Source organism: Microcaecilia unicolor, chromosome 7 (assembly GCF_901765095.1).
Source record: "Microcaecilia unicolor chromosome 7, aMicUni1.1, whole genome shotgun sequence".
Classification (NCBI taxonomy): domain Eukaryota; kingdom Metazoa; phylum Chordata; class Amphibia; order Gymnophiona; family Siphonopidae; genus Microcaecilia; species Microcaecilia unicolor.
Window position 1 is genome coordinate 116,629,830 of NC_044037.1, and position 20,332 is coordinate 116,650,161.

At 44.9% G+C, this 20,332-nt stretch overlaps 1 protein-coding gene across 1 annotated transcript in view; it reads left to right on the forward strand.

Moving 5' to 3' along the window:
• The window catches only part of FBRS (fibrosin), a 592,459-nt gene that overhangs the window by 55,026 nt on the left and 517,101 nt on the right, over positions 1-20,332 (forward strand). Inside the window, exon 3 of the mRNA XM_030209049.1 lies at positions 14,312-14,386. Within this exon, the coding sequence (XP_030064909.1) occupies positions 14,312-14,386 (75 nt within the window). The remainder of the gene's footprint in view (positions 1-14,311; positions 14,387-20,332) is intronic.

The window sequence follows — 20,332 nt, forward strand, 5'->3', positions numbered from 1 at the left end:
TCTACCGCTACTGTCTCTTCGCCATCGCGGTCTGCTTCTCTAGTTCCGGAGGTGTCAGGCGCGCCTCTGCAGGCCGGCACATCGAAAGTGGCGCGAACTGCGGCCATTTTGAATGTCGCTCCGCCGTCGCATGAGCTCACGGTTGCTTCTAATCCGGATAGAACAGGGGATCCTGTTACAGACGCTCTGGTACAGTCTGCAACCACTCAGGCAGAGGGATTTCCTCCTGAGTTTGTTCTACAGATGTACCAGGCTTTTCTTATGCATAAAGATGGTTCAGGAGAAGTTATTAAATCTGTTCCCCCTGCTAAAAGAACTAGAGAAGGTGATTTGCATTTGGATTTTTGGTCAGAACAGGATCAGGAGATGCCCTTTTTAGAAGAGGAGGAGGATCTGGAAGAGAATGAAACTGATCTCTTCGCTACAGATCCTGAGGCTACATCTTTTGCCCAGGGGGATGATCCTACAGTGGCTAGAGTCTTTCATAAAGATGATTTACAGGAGCTCATTGCTATGGTCTCCTCTACTTTGAACTTTGATGAGAGTCCGCCAGTGTCTCAAACCCGTAAGGTAGACTTCTTGATTAAGGGGTCTAGATCCGCTGCCAAAACTTTTCCCATGCATCAGGACATTTGGGATGTTATTAAAGCGCAATGGGAGATTCCAGATGCGGCTTTTCGTCCGACTAGGTCTATGTCTCGTCTCTATCAGATTCCAGAGGTGGATAGAGCTATGCTTAAGGTTCCGGTCGTGGATGCAGTGGTGTCGGCGGTTACCAAACGTAACACGGTTCCTGTGGATGGAGGAACGGCTCTTCGAGATGTGCAGGACAGAAGATTAGATTCTCTGCTCAGGAGTAGTTTTGACGTGTCCTCTTTGGCAGTACAGGCTGCCATTTGTGGTTCCTTAGTGGCTAGAGCCTGTTTTAGGTGGGCAGAGAGAGTCCTGGACAGGACTTCGGATGATCTTCAAGCTATAGATTTAGAGGTGGCTAGGATTGAGACGGGGGCAGCTTTTCTGGCGGATGCCCTGTATGATTTGCTGCGAGCATCTTCTAAGTCCTTGGCTTTGGGAGTCGCGGCTCGCCGGTCTCTGTGGTTGAAAGGTTGGTCGGCGGATGCGGCCTCCAAGTCAAAGTTGAGCAAGTTTCCTTTTAAAGGTTCGTTCTTGTTTGGAGAAGAATTGGATAAGTTGGTGAATTCATTAGGAGAGGCTAAAGTTCCTCGCCTGCTGCAAGATAGGCCTCGTCTGCCCGCTCGAGGTTTCTTATTTGGTAGAGGTTCAGGAAGAGGTTTCCGTAGGTTTCAGGCTGGTCGGGGTTTTCAACCTCACAGGTCTCAGTTTTACAATAGGACTCAGTCCTTTCGGGGTTCTTGCAGAGGAGCGGGTTTCTCCAATCCAGGTTTTAGATCCCAGACCCGTCCTTCCCAATGAAAGTACGAGGGCCTCTCCTCTGGTTCCTGTCGGAGCTCGTCTTTCTCAGTTCTATCAGAGGTGGGCCCACATAATTTCAGATCAGTGGGTCTTGGAGGTTATTTGAGACGGTTATGCCTTAGAGTTCGCAAGGCCTATTGCAGACGCCTTTCTGGAGTCTCCCTGTCGCTCTCCTCTCAAGGCGAGGGCGGTTCGGGATACTCTACAGAGGCTTTTAGATCTTCAAGCTATCTGTCCAGTCCCTCCTTCCGAGTACAGGCAAGGCCGGTATTCCATTTATTTTGTAGTTCCCAAGAAGGAAGACTGTTTTCGCCCTATTTTAGATCTCAAGGCTGTCAATCGCGCTCTCAGTCACAAGTTTTCGTATGGAGACCCTGCGATCAGTCATAGTCGCAGTGCGCCAGGGAGAGTATTTGACAGCCTTGGATCTCACAGAGGCTTATTTGCATATACCCATTCGTCCGGTTCACCACAAGTTCTTGCGCTTTGCAATTTTAGGACGGCATTACCAGTTTCGCGCTCTGCCCTTCGGTCTTGCGATGGCTCCCCGTACTTTCACCAAAGTTATGGTCGTGGTGGCTGCGGCCCTCAGAAAAGAAGGGATTCTTGTTCATCCATACCTAGACGACTGGTTAATCAGAGCAAAGTCTTATCAAGAGAGTTGTCTCGTCACAGGACGAGTGATGCAGTTCTTGCAGTCTCTAGGTTGGGTAGTAAATGTAGCCAAGAGTCTGTTGGTTCCTTCTCAATCTCTGGAACATTTGGGTGTCACGTTCGACACGGCACGAGGCTGAGTCTTTCTACCGCAGGCCAGGATTCTAAAGCTTCAGTCTCAGATTCGGGCCTTTCTTCAGCAGCAGCGTCCGTGTGTTCGAGATAATCTTCAGATTCTCGGATCCATGGCAGCCACCATAGAAGTAGTACCCTGGGCCAGACTCCATATGAGGCCCCTTCAGTGGTCTCTTCTATCCCGTGGTCCGCTCAGAGGGATTCACTATTGAGGCGTCTGCCTCTCCGCAACAGAGAACGCAGCTCGCTGTTTTGGTGGCTCCGGGTGAAGAATCTAACAGTAGGGATGCCTTTGGAATCTCCTCGATTGATACCATTAACGACAGGTGCCAGTCTCCGAGGCTGGGGAGCGCATTGCCTAGGGAAGTGGGCCCAGGGTCTTTGGTCTCAATTGGAAGCAGTTCAATCAATCAATTTTTTGGAGACCAGGGCGATCCGGTTAGCTCTACAGCACTTCTGTGCTCTCTTGATAGGCAAAGCAGTCAGAGTTCTTTCGGACAGTGCCTCGGCAGTGGCCTATGTCAACCGTCAGGGGGGAAGGAAATGTCGTCTCTTGTGTCGGGAGGCAGAGAGTCTCCTCGCCTGGGCGGAGATTCACCTCTCGGCCATTTCAGCATCGCATGTGGCTGGAGTGGAAAACGTTCAAGCCGACTTTCTCAGTCGCCACACTCTCGATCCAGGGGAATGGTCTCTCAGCGATCAGGCGTTTCGGTTGATAGTGGAGCGCTGGGGCACTCCAGTTCTAGATCTGTTTGCCTCCAGTCTCAACTCAGAAGTCCCTCGATTCTTCAGTCGTCGAAGGGATGTAAGAGCAGCAGGGGTAGACGCTCTCTTGCAACTGTGGCCCTACGACCTTTTTTACGCGTTTCCTCCTTGGCCGCTAATAGGCCGTCTCCTACAGATGATCGAGGATCACGGAGGACCAGTAATTTTGGTGGCACCGGACTGGCCTCGACGTCCTTGGTACGCGGATCTACAGCGTCTATTGGTGGCGCCTCCTCTTCGGCTCCCAGTTCACAGGACTTTGCTGGTTCAAGGGCCAGTTCCACATTCAGATCCGGCTCGATTTTGTCTTACGGCTTGGCTCTTGAACGAGCCCGTTTAGCTAAACGGGGTTTTTCAGCGCCAGTGATTTCCACCATGCTTAGGTCTCGTCGGCGTTCCACTTCGCTAAACTATATTCGCACTTGGAGAATTTTTGAGGCCTGGTGTGCAGAGGCTGGCATTCTTCCTTTTCGGGCATCTGTGCCTCAGATGTTGGATTTTCTACAGCGAGGGTTTGATAAAGGGTTGTCTCTTTCTTCTCTTAAGGTGCAAGCGGCAGCTCTTTCCTGCTTCAGAGGTCGGATTCGGGGTAAATCTTTGTCCAGTCTTCCTGAGGTGGCCCGTTTTTTGAAGGGAGTCAACCTTCTTCATCCTCCGGTCAGATCAGTCTTTCCATCTTGGGATCTTAATCTGGTTCTTTCAACTCTAACAAAACCACCTTTTGAGCCATTGCAAGCATGTTCTTTGAAGGATTTGACGCTTAAGACAGTGTTTTTGGTGGCTATTGCGTCTGCTCGGAGAGTCTCGGAGTTGCAAGCTTTTTCATGTAGATCTCCATTTCTGCAATTTTCCAAGGAGCGAGTGGTTCTTCGTCCGGTTCCCTCCTTTTTGCCTAAGGTGGTGTCTCGATTTCATCTGTCCCAGTCAGTTTTTCTTCCTGTTCTGGGATCGGCCTCAGGGACGCAGGAGCAGAGACAGTTACATACTCTGGATGTTAAGAGAGTGCTTAAACAGTATCTCGCAGTTACTGAGGATTTTCGTCGTACGGACCGTCTTTTTCTTCTGTTGGCCGGCCACCATAAGGGATTGGCAGCTTCTAAGCCCACATTGTCTAGGTGGATCAAAGAGATGATAGCGTCAGCCTACCTTTTGGCAGGTAAACCAGTCCCGGACTCTGTTAAAGCTCATTCAACTAGAGGGCAAGCAGCGTCCTGGGTCGAGTGTGCCTTGGTTCCACCAGCGGAGATTTGTAAGGCAGCGACTTGGTCCTCTCTCAATTCATTTTCTAAACACTACAGGCTTGATGTTCAGTGTCGGCAGGAGGCGGTTTTTGCGTCACGAGTACTTTCAGCGGGTTTGCTTGGGTCTCTCCCGTAGGACTACTGCTTTGTTACGTCCCATCAGCACAATCCTGGGCTGGTCCGTAGGGATGCTAAGGAAGGAGAAATTAGACCTTACCTGCTAATTTTCTTTCCTTTAATCCCTCCGGACCGGCCCAGGCCCCTCCCATGTTCTATATTTCTGTCTAGATTTCTATGTTCAATTGTTGTTTGCAGAGCTGTTTTGTTTGCAAGTTTAAAAAAAAAATGGATTTTCTATTAAGGCCATACCGCTGCTCTGGTTAGAGTAGGTGGTGAGCCAAAACAGGTTGGCCATACCGATGCTCTGGTTAGGGTATTCGGTGAGCCATTGTGATGAGGCCATACCGATTCTCTGGTTAGGGTATTCGGTGAGCCATTGTGATGAGGCCATACCGATTCTCTGGTTAGGGTATTCGGTGAGCCATTGTGATGAGGCCATACCGATTCTCTGGTAAGGGTTTTCGGTGAGCCATTATGATGAGGCCATACCGATTCTCTGGTAAGGGTTTTCGGTGAGCCATTGTGATGAGGCCATACCGATTCTCTGGTAAGGGTTTTCGGTGAGCCATTATGATGAGGCCATACCGATTCTCTGGTAAGGGTTTTCGGTGAGCCATTATGATGAGGCCATACCGCTGCTCTGGTTAGAGTATGTGGTGAGCCAAGATAGTCTGGCCATACCGATGCTCTGGTTAGGGTACTCGGTGAGCCATTATGATAAGGCCATACCGTTTCTCTGGGGAGAGTTGTCGGTGAGCCTTTGTTAGAGCACGTTTTTTTACTAGTGCTCCCTGGTTGCTTGAATTCCTTGCGGCACAGACTGTATTCTTCTTCTTTCTGCTTTTATTCATATACTGAGGCTAGGGTCACATGACCAGGGCTCCTATTGGCTCGCTAGAGTCATTTTTCTTAGTCTCCAACCTGCTGGTAGGTGTGCACAACCCATCAGTCCAATCCTGGGCTGGTCCGGAGGGATTAAAGGAAAGCAAATTAGCAGGTAAGGTCTAATTTCTCCATTTTTGTTATCTAAAGAAGAGGTAAATGTAACTGAAGGATTTTCTTTTAGCTCTAATAGCTTCCTTCACCTCACTTTTTAACCATGCTGGCGGTTTGGTCTTCCATCCTCCTTTTTTAATATGCGGAATATATTTGGCCTGCGCTTCCAGAATAGTATTTTTGAACAGCATCTACGCCTGATGTAAATTTTTGACCCTCGCAGCTGCTCCTCTAAGTTTTTTTTTTTTTTTTTTTTTTTCCCACCGTTCTTCTCATTTTATCATAGTCTCCTTTTTAAAGTTTAACGATAACGTATTTGATTTCCTGTGTATACTTCAAAGCTAATATCAAATCTGATCATATTAGGATCACTGTTATCAAGCGGCCCCAGCACCATTATCTCCCGCACCAGATCATGCGCTCCACTAGGGACTAGGTCTAGAATTTTTCCTTCTCTTGTCTGCTCCTGTAGCAGCTGCTCCATAAAGCAGTCCTTGATTTTGTCAAGGAATTTTATCTCCATAGCATGCCCCGATGTTACATTTATTTATTTATTTGTTTCATTTGTATCCCACATTTTCCCACCTATTTGCAGGTTCAATATTACATCATGTCAAGCGTCATTCAAGAGTAGATACACAATTAATTACATATAGAACAAGGGAAATGTGGATATAATCAATTCAGTAAACAAGAAAACAGAATATCAAGTGACTAGCGGTATGTTAGAAATCCTATTGTTGATTGTTTACTCAGTCAATATCAGGGTAATTGAAATCACCCATTATTATTGTGTTGCCCAGTTTGTTTGCGTCCCTAATTTCCTTTAACATTTCTATATCCGCCTGTTCAACCTGGCCAGGTGGATGGTAGTACACTCCTATCACTATCCTTTTCCCCTTTAAACATGGAATTTCGATCCATAGTGATTCCAAGATGTTTTTTTTTTATCCTGCATAATTTTCAATCTATTTGATTCAAGGCTTTCCTTAACATACAATGCTACCCCTCCACCAATTCGATCCACTGTATCACTATGATATAATTTGTACCCCGGTATGACAGTGTCCCACTGGTTATCCTCCTTCCACCAGGTTTCAGAGATGCCTATTATATCTAATTTTTCATTTAGTGCAATATATTCTAACTCTCCTATCTTATTTCTTAGTCTTCTAACAGTTCTTAGTCTTCTAGCATTTGCATATAGACATTTCAATCTGTTGTTCCTGTTTACATCATGCTCAGTACTTGACAGTATTAATTTTCAATCTTTTGTCTGATTTTTTGATCTACTGTGGTCTCTTGCAAGCTCACTACCGGGATAACCATCTTCCCTGTTTTGGTGATAACTTTGAAAGATACCTTATCCTGAACCATGTGCTTTTGAGTGACTGTCGGCCTTTCCCCAGTATCTAGTTTAAAAGCTGCTCTAACTCCTTTTTAAATGCCGATGCCAGCAGCCTGGTCCCATCCTGGTTAAGGTGGAGCCCATCCTTTTGGAATAGGCTCCCCCTTCCCCAGAATGTTGCCCAGTTCCTAACAAATCTAAAATCCTCCTCCCTGCACCATGGTCTCGTACACTCATTGAGACTCCGGAGCTCTGCCTGTCTCTTGGGCCCTGCACGTGGAACGGGTAGCATTTCAGAAAATGCTACCATAGAGGTTCTGGATTTGAGCTTTCTACCTAAGAGCCTAAGTCTGGCTTCCAGAACCTCTCTCCCACATTTTCCTATATCATTGCTACCCACATGTACTAAGACAGCCAGCTTCTCCCCAGCACTATCTAAAATCCTATTTAGGTGACACGTGAGGTCATCCACCTTCGCATCAGGCAAACAAGTCACCAGGCGATCCACCAGCCACCCAGCTATCTATATGCCTAATGATCGAATCACCAACTACAACAGCTGCCCTAACCCTTCCCTCCTGGGCAGCACTTGGAAACATATTCTCGTTGCAAGAGGATAATACATCCCCTGGTGGGCAGGTTCTGTCTACTGGAGTACTTCCTACTTCACCAGGGTGATGCTCTTCTTCTAGAAGACCTCCCTCCTCGCAAGGTAGCACAAGGGCAACCAGACTGGAGGTGGGACTTGTCTACAACTTCCCTGTAGGTCTCCTCTGTGTACCTCTGTCTCCCTCAGCTCCACCAAATCTGCTACTCTAGCCTCAAGAGAACGGACCCGTTTTCTGAGAGCTAGGAGTTCTTTGCATTGGGCACACACTGGGAGATGGTCATACATGTGACACTCAATGCAAAAGACTGGCTAGCACCCCTCTTACTGCTGGACTGCTGGAGTCCCATCTTAGTATTTTTGAATTTTTCATTAATTTAAAATTTGCTAAAGTATTAAGAATATTAGCCTAATATAAAAATGTCTTTTAGTTTATATTGTATATTGTGTGATTTATTTAGTGTTTCCTTAACATCCCTCCGGACTGGCCCAGAATGTGACTGATGGGTTGTGCACACCTTCCAGCAGATGGAGACTGAGAAAAAACTGTGATTCTAGCGAGCCAATAAGAGCCCTTGCCAGACAGAGAAAGATCCAGTAATCTCAGTCTCCAGCAGGTGGAAGGTGGTGAGTCCTTCTGTCTCATTCTCTCTTGTTAATTTTTCTGGTGAAAGGTTCAGCTAATTACTGTGCGTCTTTAAAAAAACAAACAAACAAAAAAAACCCTGCTTTGTAGGGGCTGAGGTCCGTGGGGGTCTCTGTTTGCCCCAGGGGTGTCACAGTCGGGTGGATGAGTCCCTCCCCCCTGTTCCTCCCTGAAGAAAGAGCATAATTTTAAATTTTGGTGCTTTGAAAAGCAGTCTGTTGTCAGGAACAGTCTGACTGAGGTGAACTTTCCTCCAGTTTTTCGTTGTAAGAACTGTAGAGGCAGGGAGAGGCAGCTGCTCTTAAAAGGAAAAGTGAAAAAAAAATCCGGGCTTTGGGTCCGTGATTTACAGGTCCTTTGGTGTTTGATTGTGAACAGCGCTTTTGCTTTCATTTTCGGAGTTAGTTTGTTTTCCTCAGCTGTTTTCAATGTCGGAGAGATTGCGCCGATGCGCCGTTTGTCAGCATCGGGGCCTCAGGTCAAGTGGCGTCTGCAAATTCTGCACTGCGGAGGAAATTTTTGAGGAGCAGGGTGCAGGACTGGCCAAATCGCCGGCATCGGTAGTACCGGTGTGTGTGTGTGGGGGGATTCACATGTTGGTAATGCGGTCGCGTCTCCCGCTCCCTTGATGCTGGTTTTGGCGGGAACGTCTGCCATCTTGGATGTTGCCGGGTCGGACGCTTCTTGGGGGTCTCTGCCTTTGCTGTCGTCTGCTCCAGCTCCAATTTTATCTCAGGGGGCAGCTGGTTTCCCTCCTGAATTTGTAGTTCAGATGTACCAGGCCTTCTTGTTACATCAGTCTGCCCCTGCTGAACCTCCAGTAAAGAGATCTCTGGAGGGTTCTTCTGTGCTGCTAGAGCCATGAGCAGGCTTTACCCGGTTCCTGACTCCGATAAAGATCTTTTAAGTTCTCCTGTAGTGGATGCAGTGGTTTCCACGGTTACTAAGCGTAACACGGTTCCGGTAGATGGTGGTACTGCTCTCCGGGACCCTCAGGATCGCAGGATTGAATCCCTGTTTAAATGTTTTTGACGTTTCGGCTCTGGCAGTGCAGGCTGCCATTTGTGGTTCATTGGTCGCGAGGGTGAGTTTCCGGTAGTCTGAGAGGGTTTTAGACGGTTCATCAGATGATTTTTCCGCTATTGATCATGACGTGGCTAAGCTGGAGATGGCTTCAGCTTTTTTGGCAGATGCTATGTATGATTTGCTTCGGGCTTCTTCAAAGTCTATGGCTTGTTCTGTGGCGGCTCGCTGTACTCTTTGGCTTCGTGGTTGGTCATCGGATGCGGCATTTGAGTCCAAACTCAGTAAATTTCCCTTTAAGGGTTCTTTTTTGTTTGGTGAGGAGTTGGACAAGCTGGTGTATAGCCTGGGAGAGGCTAAGGTTCTGAGGTTGCCGGAGGATCGGCCTAGAGGTTCTGGCCGTGGTCATTTCTCAGCTCGTAGCAGAGGTCGTGACTTTCGTCATTTTCGCCCAACCAGAGGTTTTTAGGGCCCACAGTCTAGATTCTTCCAAAGAACTCAGTCCTTTCAGGGAGGTCGAGAGACAAGGGGGTTCCTTTTCCTCCTCTTCCCGTTCTCAACCATGAAGGTGTGCGGGCCCAGCCTCTAATTCCTGTGGGCGCTTGGTGCAATTTCAAGAGAGGTGGGCCCAGATTACTTCAAATTAGTGGGTTCTAGAGGTTATTCGAGACGGGTGCGCATTAGAATTTGCTCACCCTTTATCAGATGCTTTCCTGCAATCCCCTTGTCGGTGTCGTGTCAAGGCCGGCGCGGTCCGAGTTACTCTCTGCAGGCTTCTGGATCTTTGAGCGATTTGTCCGGTTCCTTCGGCGGAGAGGGGTCAGGGCCGTTACTCCATTTATTTTCTGGTGCCCAAGAAAGAGGGGTCTTTCCAGCTGATTTTAGATCTCAAGGCGGTCAATCGAGCTCTCAAAGTGCCCTCTTTCCGGATGGAGACTCTTCGGTCTGTCATTGTTGCGGTGCGGGCTGGGGAGTTTCTGATTTCTCTAGATCTTACAGAAGCCTATTTTCACATTCCAATTCGTCTGGCACATCAGCGTTTTCTTCGTTTTGCAGTTCTAGGCCATCATTTTCAGTTTCGGGCCCTTCCCTTCGGACTTGCGACCGCTCCCCGCATGTTTACCAAGGTCATGTTAGTTGTAGCGGCAGCTCTCAGAACTGAAGGTATTTTAGTCCATCCTTATTTAGACGACTGGTTGATTCGGGCAAAGTCTTTCCATGAAAGTGTTCAGGTGACGGCTCTGGTAATCGACTTCTTACAATCCCTAGGTTGGGTAGTCAATATGCAAAAGAGTCATCTTCAGCCTTCTCAGTCCTTAGAGTATCTGGGAGTCCTCTTCGATACAAAGCTGGGTTGTGTGTTTCTTCCTCCGGCTTGTGTGTTCAAATTGCAGACTCAGATTCGAATCTTCTTACAGACGTCCAGTCCATCAGCAAGGGATTATCTGCAGATTCTGGGTTTGATGGCGGCAGCAATAGATATGGTGCCCTGGGCCAGAGCTCACATGAGGCCTTTGCAGAGGTCGCGTCTCTCCATGTGTTCATCCCAGACCGGGTCGCTTCATCACTGCCACTTTAATTGCAGGTGAGGACCAGTCTATGATGGTGGCTTCGGGAGGCCAATTTAACCAAAGGTATGCCTCTGGATCAGCCCAGTTGGATTGTGGTAACGACGGATGCCAGTCTTCAAGGCTGGGGTGCTCACTGTCAGGGGCAGGTTGCGCAGGGTCTCTGGTCTCATCCAGAGACCATGTATTCAATCAACCTGTTGGAAACAAAGGCCATTCGTCTGGCGCTTCAGAGTTTTCTTCATCTTCTGAGAGGACGGGCAGTGCGAGTAATGTCAGACAATGCCACTCCGGTGTCATATATCAATCGGCAAGGAGGGACAAGGAGTCTATTACTGCGGGAAGCGTCTCTGCTTCTGCAATGGGCGGAAGTCAACCTGGTGGCTCTGTCAGCGGCTCATGTAGCAGGAGTTCTAAATGTCAGGCAGACTTTCTCAGTCGTCACATACTCGATCCTGGAGAGAGGTCGCTAAACAAAGTGGCGTTTCGTCTGTTGGTAGATCTTTGGGAGGCTCCCAAAATGGATCTGTTTGCATCCGCAGCCAATGCAAAGCTTCCTCTGTTCTACAGTCGTCGCAGAGATCCCAAAGCGCATGGAGTGGACGCTCTCCTTCAATCCTGGCCGGACCGGCTAATGTATGCTTTTCCTCCTTGGCCCCTGATAGGACGTCTTCTGCAGAAGGTAGAGAATTACAAGGGTCGTCTGATTCTGGTGGCGCCGGATTGGCCTCGAAGGCCGTGGTATGCCGACCTTCAACGTCTTCTGGTGGATCTTCCATTCAGGCTTCCGGTCACGCAAGATCTATTGTCGCAGGGTCCGGTTGTTCTTCCAGATCTGGATCGATTCTGTCTTACGGCTTGGCTCTTGAGAGGGCTAGGTTACCTAAAAAAGGTTACTCTGCTCAGGTTATTGCGACTATGCTGCGTTCTCGGTGGCGTTCCACTTTGAATTATGTGCGTACTTGGAGGATCTTTGAAGATTGGTGTACGGAGTGTAGTCTTTCTCCTTTTGGAGCTTCGGTGCCACAGATTTTGGATTTTTTGCAGCGAGGGTTTGACAAAGTTTGGCTTTGTCTTCTCTTAAGGTGCAGATTGCGGCTTTGTCGTGTTTTCGTGGTTCTATTCAAGGGAAGTCATTGGCTAGTCAGCCGGATGTGGTGCGTTTCCTCAGAGGGGTTAATCTTCTTCGTCCTCCCTCTCAATGTTCGTTTCCTCCGTGGGATCTGAATTTGGTGCTTTCGGTGCTTACTAAGCCTCACTTTGAGCCTTTGTCGTCCTGTACTTTAAAGGATTTAACTCTGAAGACAGTGTTTTTGGTGACCGTTGCGTCGGCTAGGCGAGTTTCGGAGTTGCAGGCGTCGTAGTGTAGATCTCCTTTTTTGGAGTTCTGTCCGGATCGTGTAGTTTTGTGGCCGGTTCCGTCTTTTCTTCCCAAGGTGGTGTCTCGGTTTCATGTTTCTCAGCCGGTTGTATTGCCTGTTAAGTTCTTTCTTCGGTTCGCAGGAGCAGCGAAGTTTGAAGTGTTTGGATGTCAGACGTGTGTCGAAGCACTATATCAAATCTACGGATGACATTCGGCAATCTGATCGGTTGTTTCTTCTGATTGGAGGTGCGCATAAGGGGCGCATGGCCTCTAAACCCACTATTTCTCGTTGGCTTAAAGAAATGATTGTTTCAGCCTATCTGCTTTCTGGGAAAACTGTTCCAGACCATGTTAAGGCTCATTCTACAAGAGGTCAGGCAGCTTCTTGGCAGAGTGTTGTCTGGTACCTCCAGAAGACATTTGTAGGGCGGCGACCTGGTTGTCCTTGCATTCCTTTTCTAAGCAGTACCGTTTAGACATTCTTAGTTGTCGGCAGGTTGCTTTCGGAGCGCGCGTGTTGTAGGCGGGGCTGCTAGGGTCCCTTCCATGATTGCAGTGCTTTGTTACTTCCCATCAGTCACATTCTGGGCCGGTCCGGAGGGATGCTAAGGAAGGGTAAATTAGGCCTTACCTGCTAATTTGCTTTCCTTTAGTCCCCTGGACCGGCCCAGATCCTTCCCTTCAGATGTCTGTGTTTTCAGAGTTCCTTTATTTATTGGAGCTGTGATGCTAGTTTATTTCTCTATTTAAAAAAAAAAAAGTTTTCTGGCTGTTTATAATGTCCTATTTTTTTTAGGACCTTGATATGTTTGCAGGCACTCACCCTTTGTTGGCAATGTGCCAGTGGCTGCTCAGGTTTTTTGGATGCACAGGATATGTACTTCTTTCCTTCTGCTTTGGTACTTTGTTACTGGATCTTTCTCTGTCTGGCAAGGGCTCTTATTGGCTCGCTAGAGTCACAGTTTTTTCTCAGTCTCCACCTGCTGGAAGGCATGCACAACCCATCAGTCACATTCTGGGCCAGTCCGGAGGGACTAAAGGAAAGCAAATTAGCAAGTAAGGTCTAATTTACCCTTCCTTCTTAGATGGTAATGGAATGTTTTTAAAACTCTTAAGAGCATTCCTTGCTTGTTATCCTTATTACAGTGGAGTGGAGGAGTGGCCTAGTGGTTAGAGCACCGGTCTTGCAATCCAGAGGTGGCCGGTTCAAATCCCACTGCTGCTCCTTGTGACTTTGGGCAAGTCACTTAACCCTCCATTGCCTCAGGTACAAACTTAGATTGTGAGCCCTGGGACAGAGAAATATCCAGTGTACCTGAATGTAGCTTGCCTTGAGCTACTACTGAAAAAGGTGTGAGCAAAATCTAAATAATGAAGAGGTGTTTTAGGGGAGGGTGGGTGGGAAGACTAAACTAGATCCTGCAGTGCCTGCTAGAGGCTTTCTGTCAATGCTGTGGTACAAAGTTGAAGTTTTAAAACTAAGGGGAAAAGACTATGGAGATTAGTTGATAAAATTAGCTTTTTTTTACATTTTTGTTCTGCCTATTACTAACCTACAATTCCTCCTTTAAACCCCATTCTGTAAGTTCCCAAAGCACAAAGCAAAATAGTGTTCACTTACCAGAGAGATGTCCTCTTCTCTCAGAACTTCTCAGAAAGAAAGTTCAGTGGAACCTTTCCTCTTTATATAGTTTTGAATCTAAGGTGACTTTTTGAAAACGGGTTCTTTCAAGCTAACTCAGTAATCAGGTTGCCCTTAGCAACATATGCAAATATTCTACTTCCTCACACCTTAACACCTACTTGAGGTCACTGGCTGTTAAGTTTCTACCTCTAGAAAAGGTTTCAGTTTAAAACTATTAGAAAAAAATGCCTATTTCTAGAGAAAATTTCAGTTTAAAACTGTGGGGAAAGGGTTGTACACTATGGCAGCTAGTTAACAATGCTTGTGTCTCTCTGTCTGTCTCTCTCTCTCTGTCTCTCTCTCCTTAATACTAAACTAGATCCTGTAGTTTTATAATTTTATTGTGCCTATCACTAACTTACAATTCCTCCTTTAAACCCAAATATTTAAGTTCACAAAGCAAAATAGTGTTCACTTACCAGAGAAATATCCTCTTCTCTCAGAACTTCTCAGAAATTTTCTGCATTCTTCCCACTGGATGATGTGATGTGTATCCCACTTATGTGTCTGTTCATAGTGTTTTGCTCAGAGAACACCAATTATAGGGAGGCCTGCTTGTTTTCTTTTATAGAAGAGAATGAAATTGCTTACTTAGCGAATCCTGGTATAAGGGCATTTAATACCACCCATCATTAATAAGACCAATGAGTCCTAGGTCAAATCCCCTATAGGTAGTCAAGAGGCCCTTATTTACCAAGTAACTATGGTGCTTCTGTGTTCTTTGCAGATTAGGTGGGCACATGGCAACAAAAGAGACAGAGGAGGGTTTCAGAAGAGCAGTTCTCATGGAATGGCAAGTGATGTGAGTACTAATTTATGAACACCTTTTACATCAGTGAAGGATGGGGATAACTGGTAGTGCCGTTCCAACCTTCTGTCAGTATTGTACTTTCATTTTGATGGAAACGAGATTCCATAGCCTCCCACAGATCAATCCAGAGACAAGTGGGTTTTGTTCCTCTACCAGCAGGTGGAGATAGAGAACTTCAGAGGCTTAGTATATGTGGATTTGTGCATCAATCTTCACCTCAGCATTCTCTCTCTCAGCAGGTGGATGGACATCTGTGCAGCTCTCTGGATTGAGAGTGGCTCCTGACCTGTTCCTTCAGGTTTAGTTGAGCTTGGGGGTTTGTGGCTATGCTTGACCACTGTGACCCCGCAGTGGTCAAGCATAGCCAGGTCCCTCCCCTGCTAATCCCTTTCTTAGCCTCCTATCCCTGATTGTACTCCTGCCTCTTTAAAAAAAAAAACAAAAAAAAACCCCACAACCCCCCACCCCCAGAAGAAATAAGAGCTGGGATTCTGCTTGTATGTGGGAGGTTTTTTTTTGGCACATTGCTCTGTCAAGAGCTCAATAGTCATGGTGAGTTTTTCCTGTTTGTCTTTGGGTGGCTGTACTTTGCCTGGCTGTGTCAGTCGCAGTTTTGGCGGGCTCGGGAGCTGTTTGCTCTTCTTCAGCCGCCATTTTGAAGGGGCATGCCTCGGATGTTTAAAAAAAACAAAACAAAAACCCCCAAAACCATACAAATACAGTACAGCCAGGAGTGCCCATTCGGTTCGGCAACGGCCCGTGCCTTTCCTCGCAGGGGCGCGGGGGGGGGGGGGGGGGGGGGGTTGGATCTGGGTATGGTTCGGCGGCATCTCAGTTCCCCGCGGTATCTGCATGCATGTTGGTTCTTTTTTGATTTGGGCCTTCTGTTGGTTTGCACCAAGTATTCCCGTTTTGTTGGTAGTGGGTCTCTTAAAAAAAAAAGAAAAAAAAGCTGTTTTTTTTTTCTTGCTGGGTGTGTTTAGCGCTGGCTGCCTGTGTGATAGGACTCGGGGTGCATCGGCCCCCTGTCGGGTTTGTTCTCCTCTCGGTCCCCCCTTTTAAGTTGGGTTCTGGTTCTTTTGGGTCTGTTCCTACATGAACTAAAGCAAGATCTAATTAGATGATTGATCTTGACTCCTGGTTCCCTGCTGGGGAGAGTCGCTGACTTTGAGCAGTTCTCTCCTTTTGGCTTGGGGGTCTATAGTGCTTTTTGCCTGATTTCATGTGAAGGCTCTGGTCTCCTGGGGCACAGTCTTGGGTTCTTTCCTTCACAGTGGCTGGAGTTTTTTGGGCTTTAGTACTCGCACTGTTATCTTTGTTTTTTAATATCCATAAGAGTTTATGGGGCGGTGCTGGCGTCAAGCTCTTGTTTCCCCTACCTGGTAAGGGCAACGTTTCCTCTTGAATTTGGGCTTGTGCTGGGCTGCAGTCCTTCGGTTTTGGTAGGCTACCTTATAGCAGTACACTGATTGTCTTTGCCTCATGTTGGTCATTGGCAGGGCCTCTCTCTCTGTCAGGAACTTTGGACGTTATGCTATTACTCTGTCTCCTACAGGGGGCGGTATTGTCAGCCCTTTCTTCCAGTTTTTAGGCAGCTCCTTTTGGAGGAGTGGTAATTTCCCTGTGGTGACAGTATTATCTACATGCGGAGGCATCCTGGAAGGTGGCAGGCGTTCCTATGGCATTGGGTCAGCACTTGTTGCTGCCTGTTTGAGGCATTGCAGCACGGGGTTCACCACTGGTTGGGACGCACCCTTATAGTTTACACAGTGACAGCTTTGGTCCTCGTGGCTTCCGTGCTGTAGCGATTTCCATCCCCAGGAGCCCCGTGGCTGGAAGAGTACTGCTCCATCTTGGATGTAGGCCTCGGCTGACTGGCCTGTCGAGCCTTACTCGCTTTTTGAGTGTCAGACCAGGCTCTGTCGCTGGATGCTGAGCAGCCCTCCATCACTAGAAGTTGAGGTTTTCTTCACCTCTGGGTATTGAGCCTTGCTCAGTTTCTGGGCGTCCAGCCTTGTCCGGTTCTTGACATCGAGCTTTGCTCCTTCACAGGGCATGGAATCCTGCCCAGGCTTTGGGCATCGAGGTTGCTCCATCTCTCACATCGAGCTTTTTCGTGTTCCTGTCTTTTAGGGTTTGCTCTGGCTAGGTCTGTCGAGTATTGTTGGTTAACAAACAGAAAAAGTAAACACTGGGCCTTCAGGAATGAGAAAAATGCAATCCTTTATTAATGATGAATACCCGACACGGGCCGTGTTTCGGCGTACAAACGCCTGCATCAGGGGTCTAATGTAAAAAATACATAAACATATATCATTAAAAATTATATATAATACAATAATGCAGAACCAACATCAAAATCAAAAATGCATATGCATGCTTACATAAACATACATACACATGTATATTATAAAAAAATTTTTTAAAAACAAAACATAGTTATCATGGTTACAAGAATATACATATAAAGAATGATAAAACATAGTAACATATGATATAAAACATCATCATCATGACCTGAGAAATATTAACCAACAATCCATACATATATCGTCATATATCTATCTCCCCATTTACATGTACTTATTCACAAACTTAAAAAAACTTACTCATACATACATATACCTGCATACCATAATGTTATATTTCAAACTCATGTGTGCAGGTCTGTGAAGACCTTACCATCTGGGGTAAGTGTTGCAAAAAAAATGTGAGTGCAACAGGGGCTTATGAACTTATAGTGCACGCTTTCAAACACTCATACCATATAAGTAACTTTACTGATTACAGACTCTGCATAAAAAATAGAGCATAAAAGTAATGATAATAAATAAATAAACATCAAACCTTACCAAAAAACTCTTCTAGGTCAGCTAGTTAGCTAGTAGATAAAGATGATTAACAAACAGCTTATATTCCCTAATATAAAAAAAGGAACAGAGTTTTCAAAATTAATAAATACTTTCCAGATCCATAAATAACATTGAAACATCCTTCAAAATTGATCACTATTTGTCAAATTCATAAAAAAACATTCCCATGCATCCACATACAATAAATGAGCAATCGGGTAAAATAAATATCTGTTTTAAACCACTTAACAGTCGAAAAAAACCAACAGTCCGACATCACCTGAAGCAATATTAGCACAGAATCTATCATCCTAAAATATCTTGTCAAAGGAGAACTTAAAATCTTACCCGCTGTTCGGGCAGCCCGTTTATGGGACGCCTACAGTCGCGTCAACCACCAAAGATTGAAAGCATGCGCAGCACAACATTTGAAAAAGACATCACGGGGTATATTCTAATATTTAAAACAACTCCACATTTATGAATCATAAGCGCAATAAAATTAGATATTATCCCCCAAAACAAAGATTCATTCACGTCATATCCTAAGTATCGTACGTCAGACAAATTACTGATCGTGGGAATATGTGAAAGTCCAAACGGATATCTATGTGCGCTGCGTAAAGGATGATAAATAACTGAAATGGTACGAGTCATAAAATTATATTATCTTTTCCTTAAAGAAACCGATAATCTTACCCGGTGTTTGAACAGCTCATAGATAAAACGCCTTCAGCCGCATAAACCGCCAAAATTTAAAGCATGCGCAAAGCATCCACAGACAGGTAAACAGTACCATCTGAGGCACTCTTCAAACTGTAATACAGAGGGCGTCGTTTATCTCATCATCTGTACATGTAACTTGATTTATATAGGGAAGACCATTAGGAAACTCAAATTAAGGATGATTGAGCACAGGAGTAATATCAAGAGGAAGAACATCACGGCACCTTTGGTCCAACATTGTGTTGATTGTGCACATGACTTTACTGATCTGAAGTTTTTGGTACTCAAGGTCATCAAGGCATCATGGCGGGGTTCTGATATTGATAAGATACTGCTGCAGCAAGAACAACGCTTTATCTTTGAACTGAATACGGTCTTTCCTGCTGGTCTCAACTCTGAAATGGATCTATCTGTGTTTTTGTAAGGAGCTCCATAATTGAATTATTCACAAATCCTAAAGGAAGGGAAGATTGACTCATCTATTACCTAAGGGTCTTTGTGCTCTGTGGTTGAACCCATTTGGACTGGTCTCTTTTTTTCTGGGCTTTTTTTCTGGGCTTCTTTCTCTTTTTTCTTTTTGTGTTTTATTTTTTGTCGTTTGTGAATATCAGTAGTTATCATCAAGTCTACTTACAGTATTTATATATATTTTTTATATATCTATTTTTTTATACATATATTTTCTCAGTTTCTTTATATATTTCTCTATATGTTCAGGAGGTTTTTTTGGTTATGACCAATATGTAATTCAAGTACGTGTTATTATATTTGTTTATATTATGATTGTATGCTTTTTAAGGAATTTAAGTGACTTGATTTGAAGGGATAGGTATAATAATATGGAGTTATGATACCAGATACTGTAATTTTAAGTAAAACTACGCAAAATGTTCCTATGTATTTCATTATGTGTGAAACCATTTTAGGTTTTTTTATGCAGTATATGCAGCATTTATTGGGGCTTTTCAGACATTTGAGAAGTATAATTTTGTTTAATTTTAAGGATTAGATGTGAATGGAGGGATTTGGTATATTGATGTATATATATACATCATTTGTCTGTGCCTACAACATGCGAATGTTATATCACTTTAAATATTCGGACTAGCCCCATTACGTCACTTCACTTCCTCCTCCCTCCGTCCATTTAAACATAGCTTTGCGCATGCTTTAACTTTTGGCGGTTTATGCGGCTGAAGGCGTTTTATCTATGAGCTGTTCAAACACCGGGTAAGATTATCGGTTTCTTTAAGGAAAAGATAATATAATTTTATGACTCGTACCATTTCAGTTATTTATCATCCTTTACGCAGCGCACATAGATATCCGTTTGGACTTTCACATATTCCCACGATCAGTAATTTGTCTGACGTACGATACTTAGGATATGACGTGAATGAATCTTTGTTTTGGGGGATAATATCTAATTTTATTGCGCTTATGATTCATAAATGTGGAGTTGTTTTAAATATTAGAATATACCCCGTGATGTCTTTTTCAAATGTTGTGCTGCGCATGCTTTCAATCTTTGGTGGTTGACGCGACTGTAGGCGTCCCATAAACGGGCTGCCCGAACAGCGGGTAAGATTTTAAGTTCTCCTTTGACAAGATATTTTAGGATGATAGATTCTGTGCTAATATTGCTTCAGGTGATGTCGGACTGTTGGTTTTTTTCGACTGTTAAGTGGTTTTAAAACAGATATTTATTTTACCCGATTGCTCATTTATTGTATGTGGATGCATGGGAATGTTTTTTTATGAATTTGACAAATAGTGATCAATTTTGAAGGATGTTTCAATGTTATTTATGGATCTGGAAAGTATTTATTAATTTTGAAAACTCTGTTCCTTTTTTTATATTAGGGAATATAAGCTGTTTGTTAATCATCTTTATCTACTAGCTAACTAGCTGACCTAGAAGAGTTTTTTGGTAAGGTTTGATGTTTATTTATTTATTATCATTACTTTTATGCTCTATTTTTTATGCAGAGTCTGTAATCAGTAAAGTTACTTATATGGTATGAGTGTTTGAAAGCGTGCACTATAAGTTCATAAGCCCCTGTTGCACTCACATTTTTTTTTGCAACACTTACCCCAGATGGTAAGGTCTTCACAGACCTGCACACATGAGTTTGAAATATAACATTATGGTATGCAGGTATATGTATGTATGAGTAAGTTTTTTTAAGTTTGTGAATAAGTACATGTAAATGGGGAGATAGATATATGACGATATATGTATGGATTGTTGGTTAATATTTCTCAGGTCATGATGATGATGTTTTATATCATATGTTACTATGTTTTATCATTCTTTATATGTATATTCTTGTAACCATGATAACTATGTTTTGTTTTT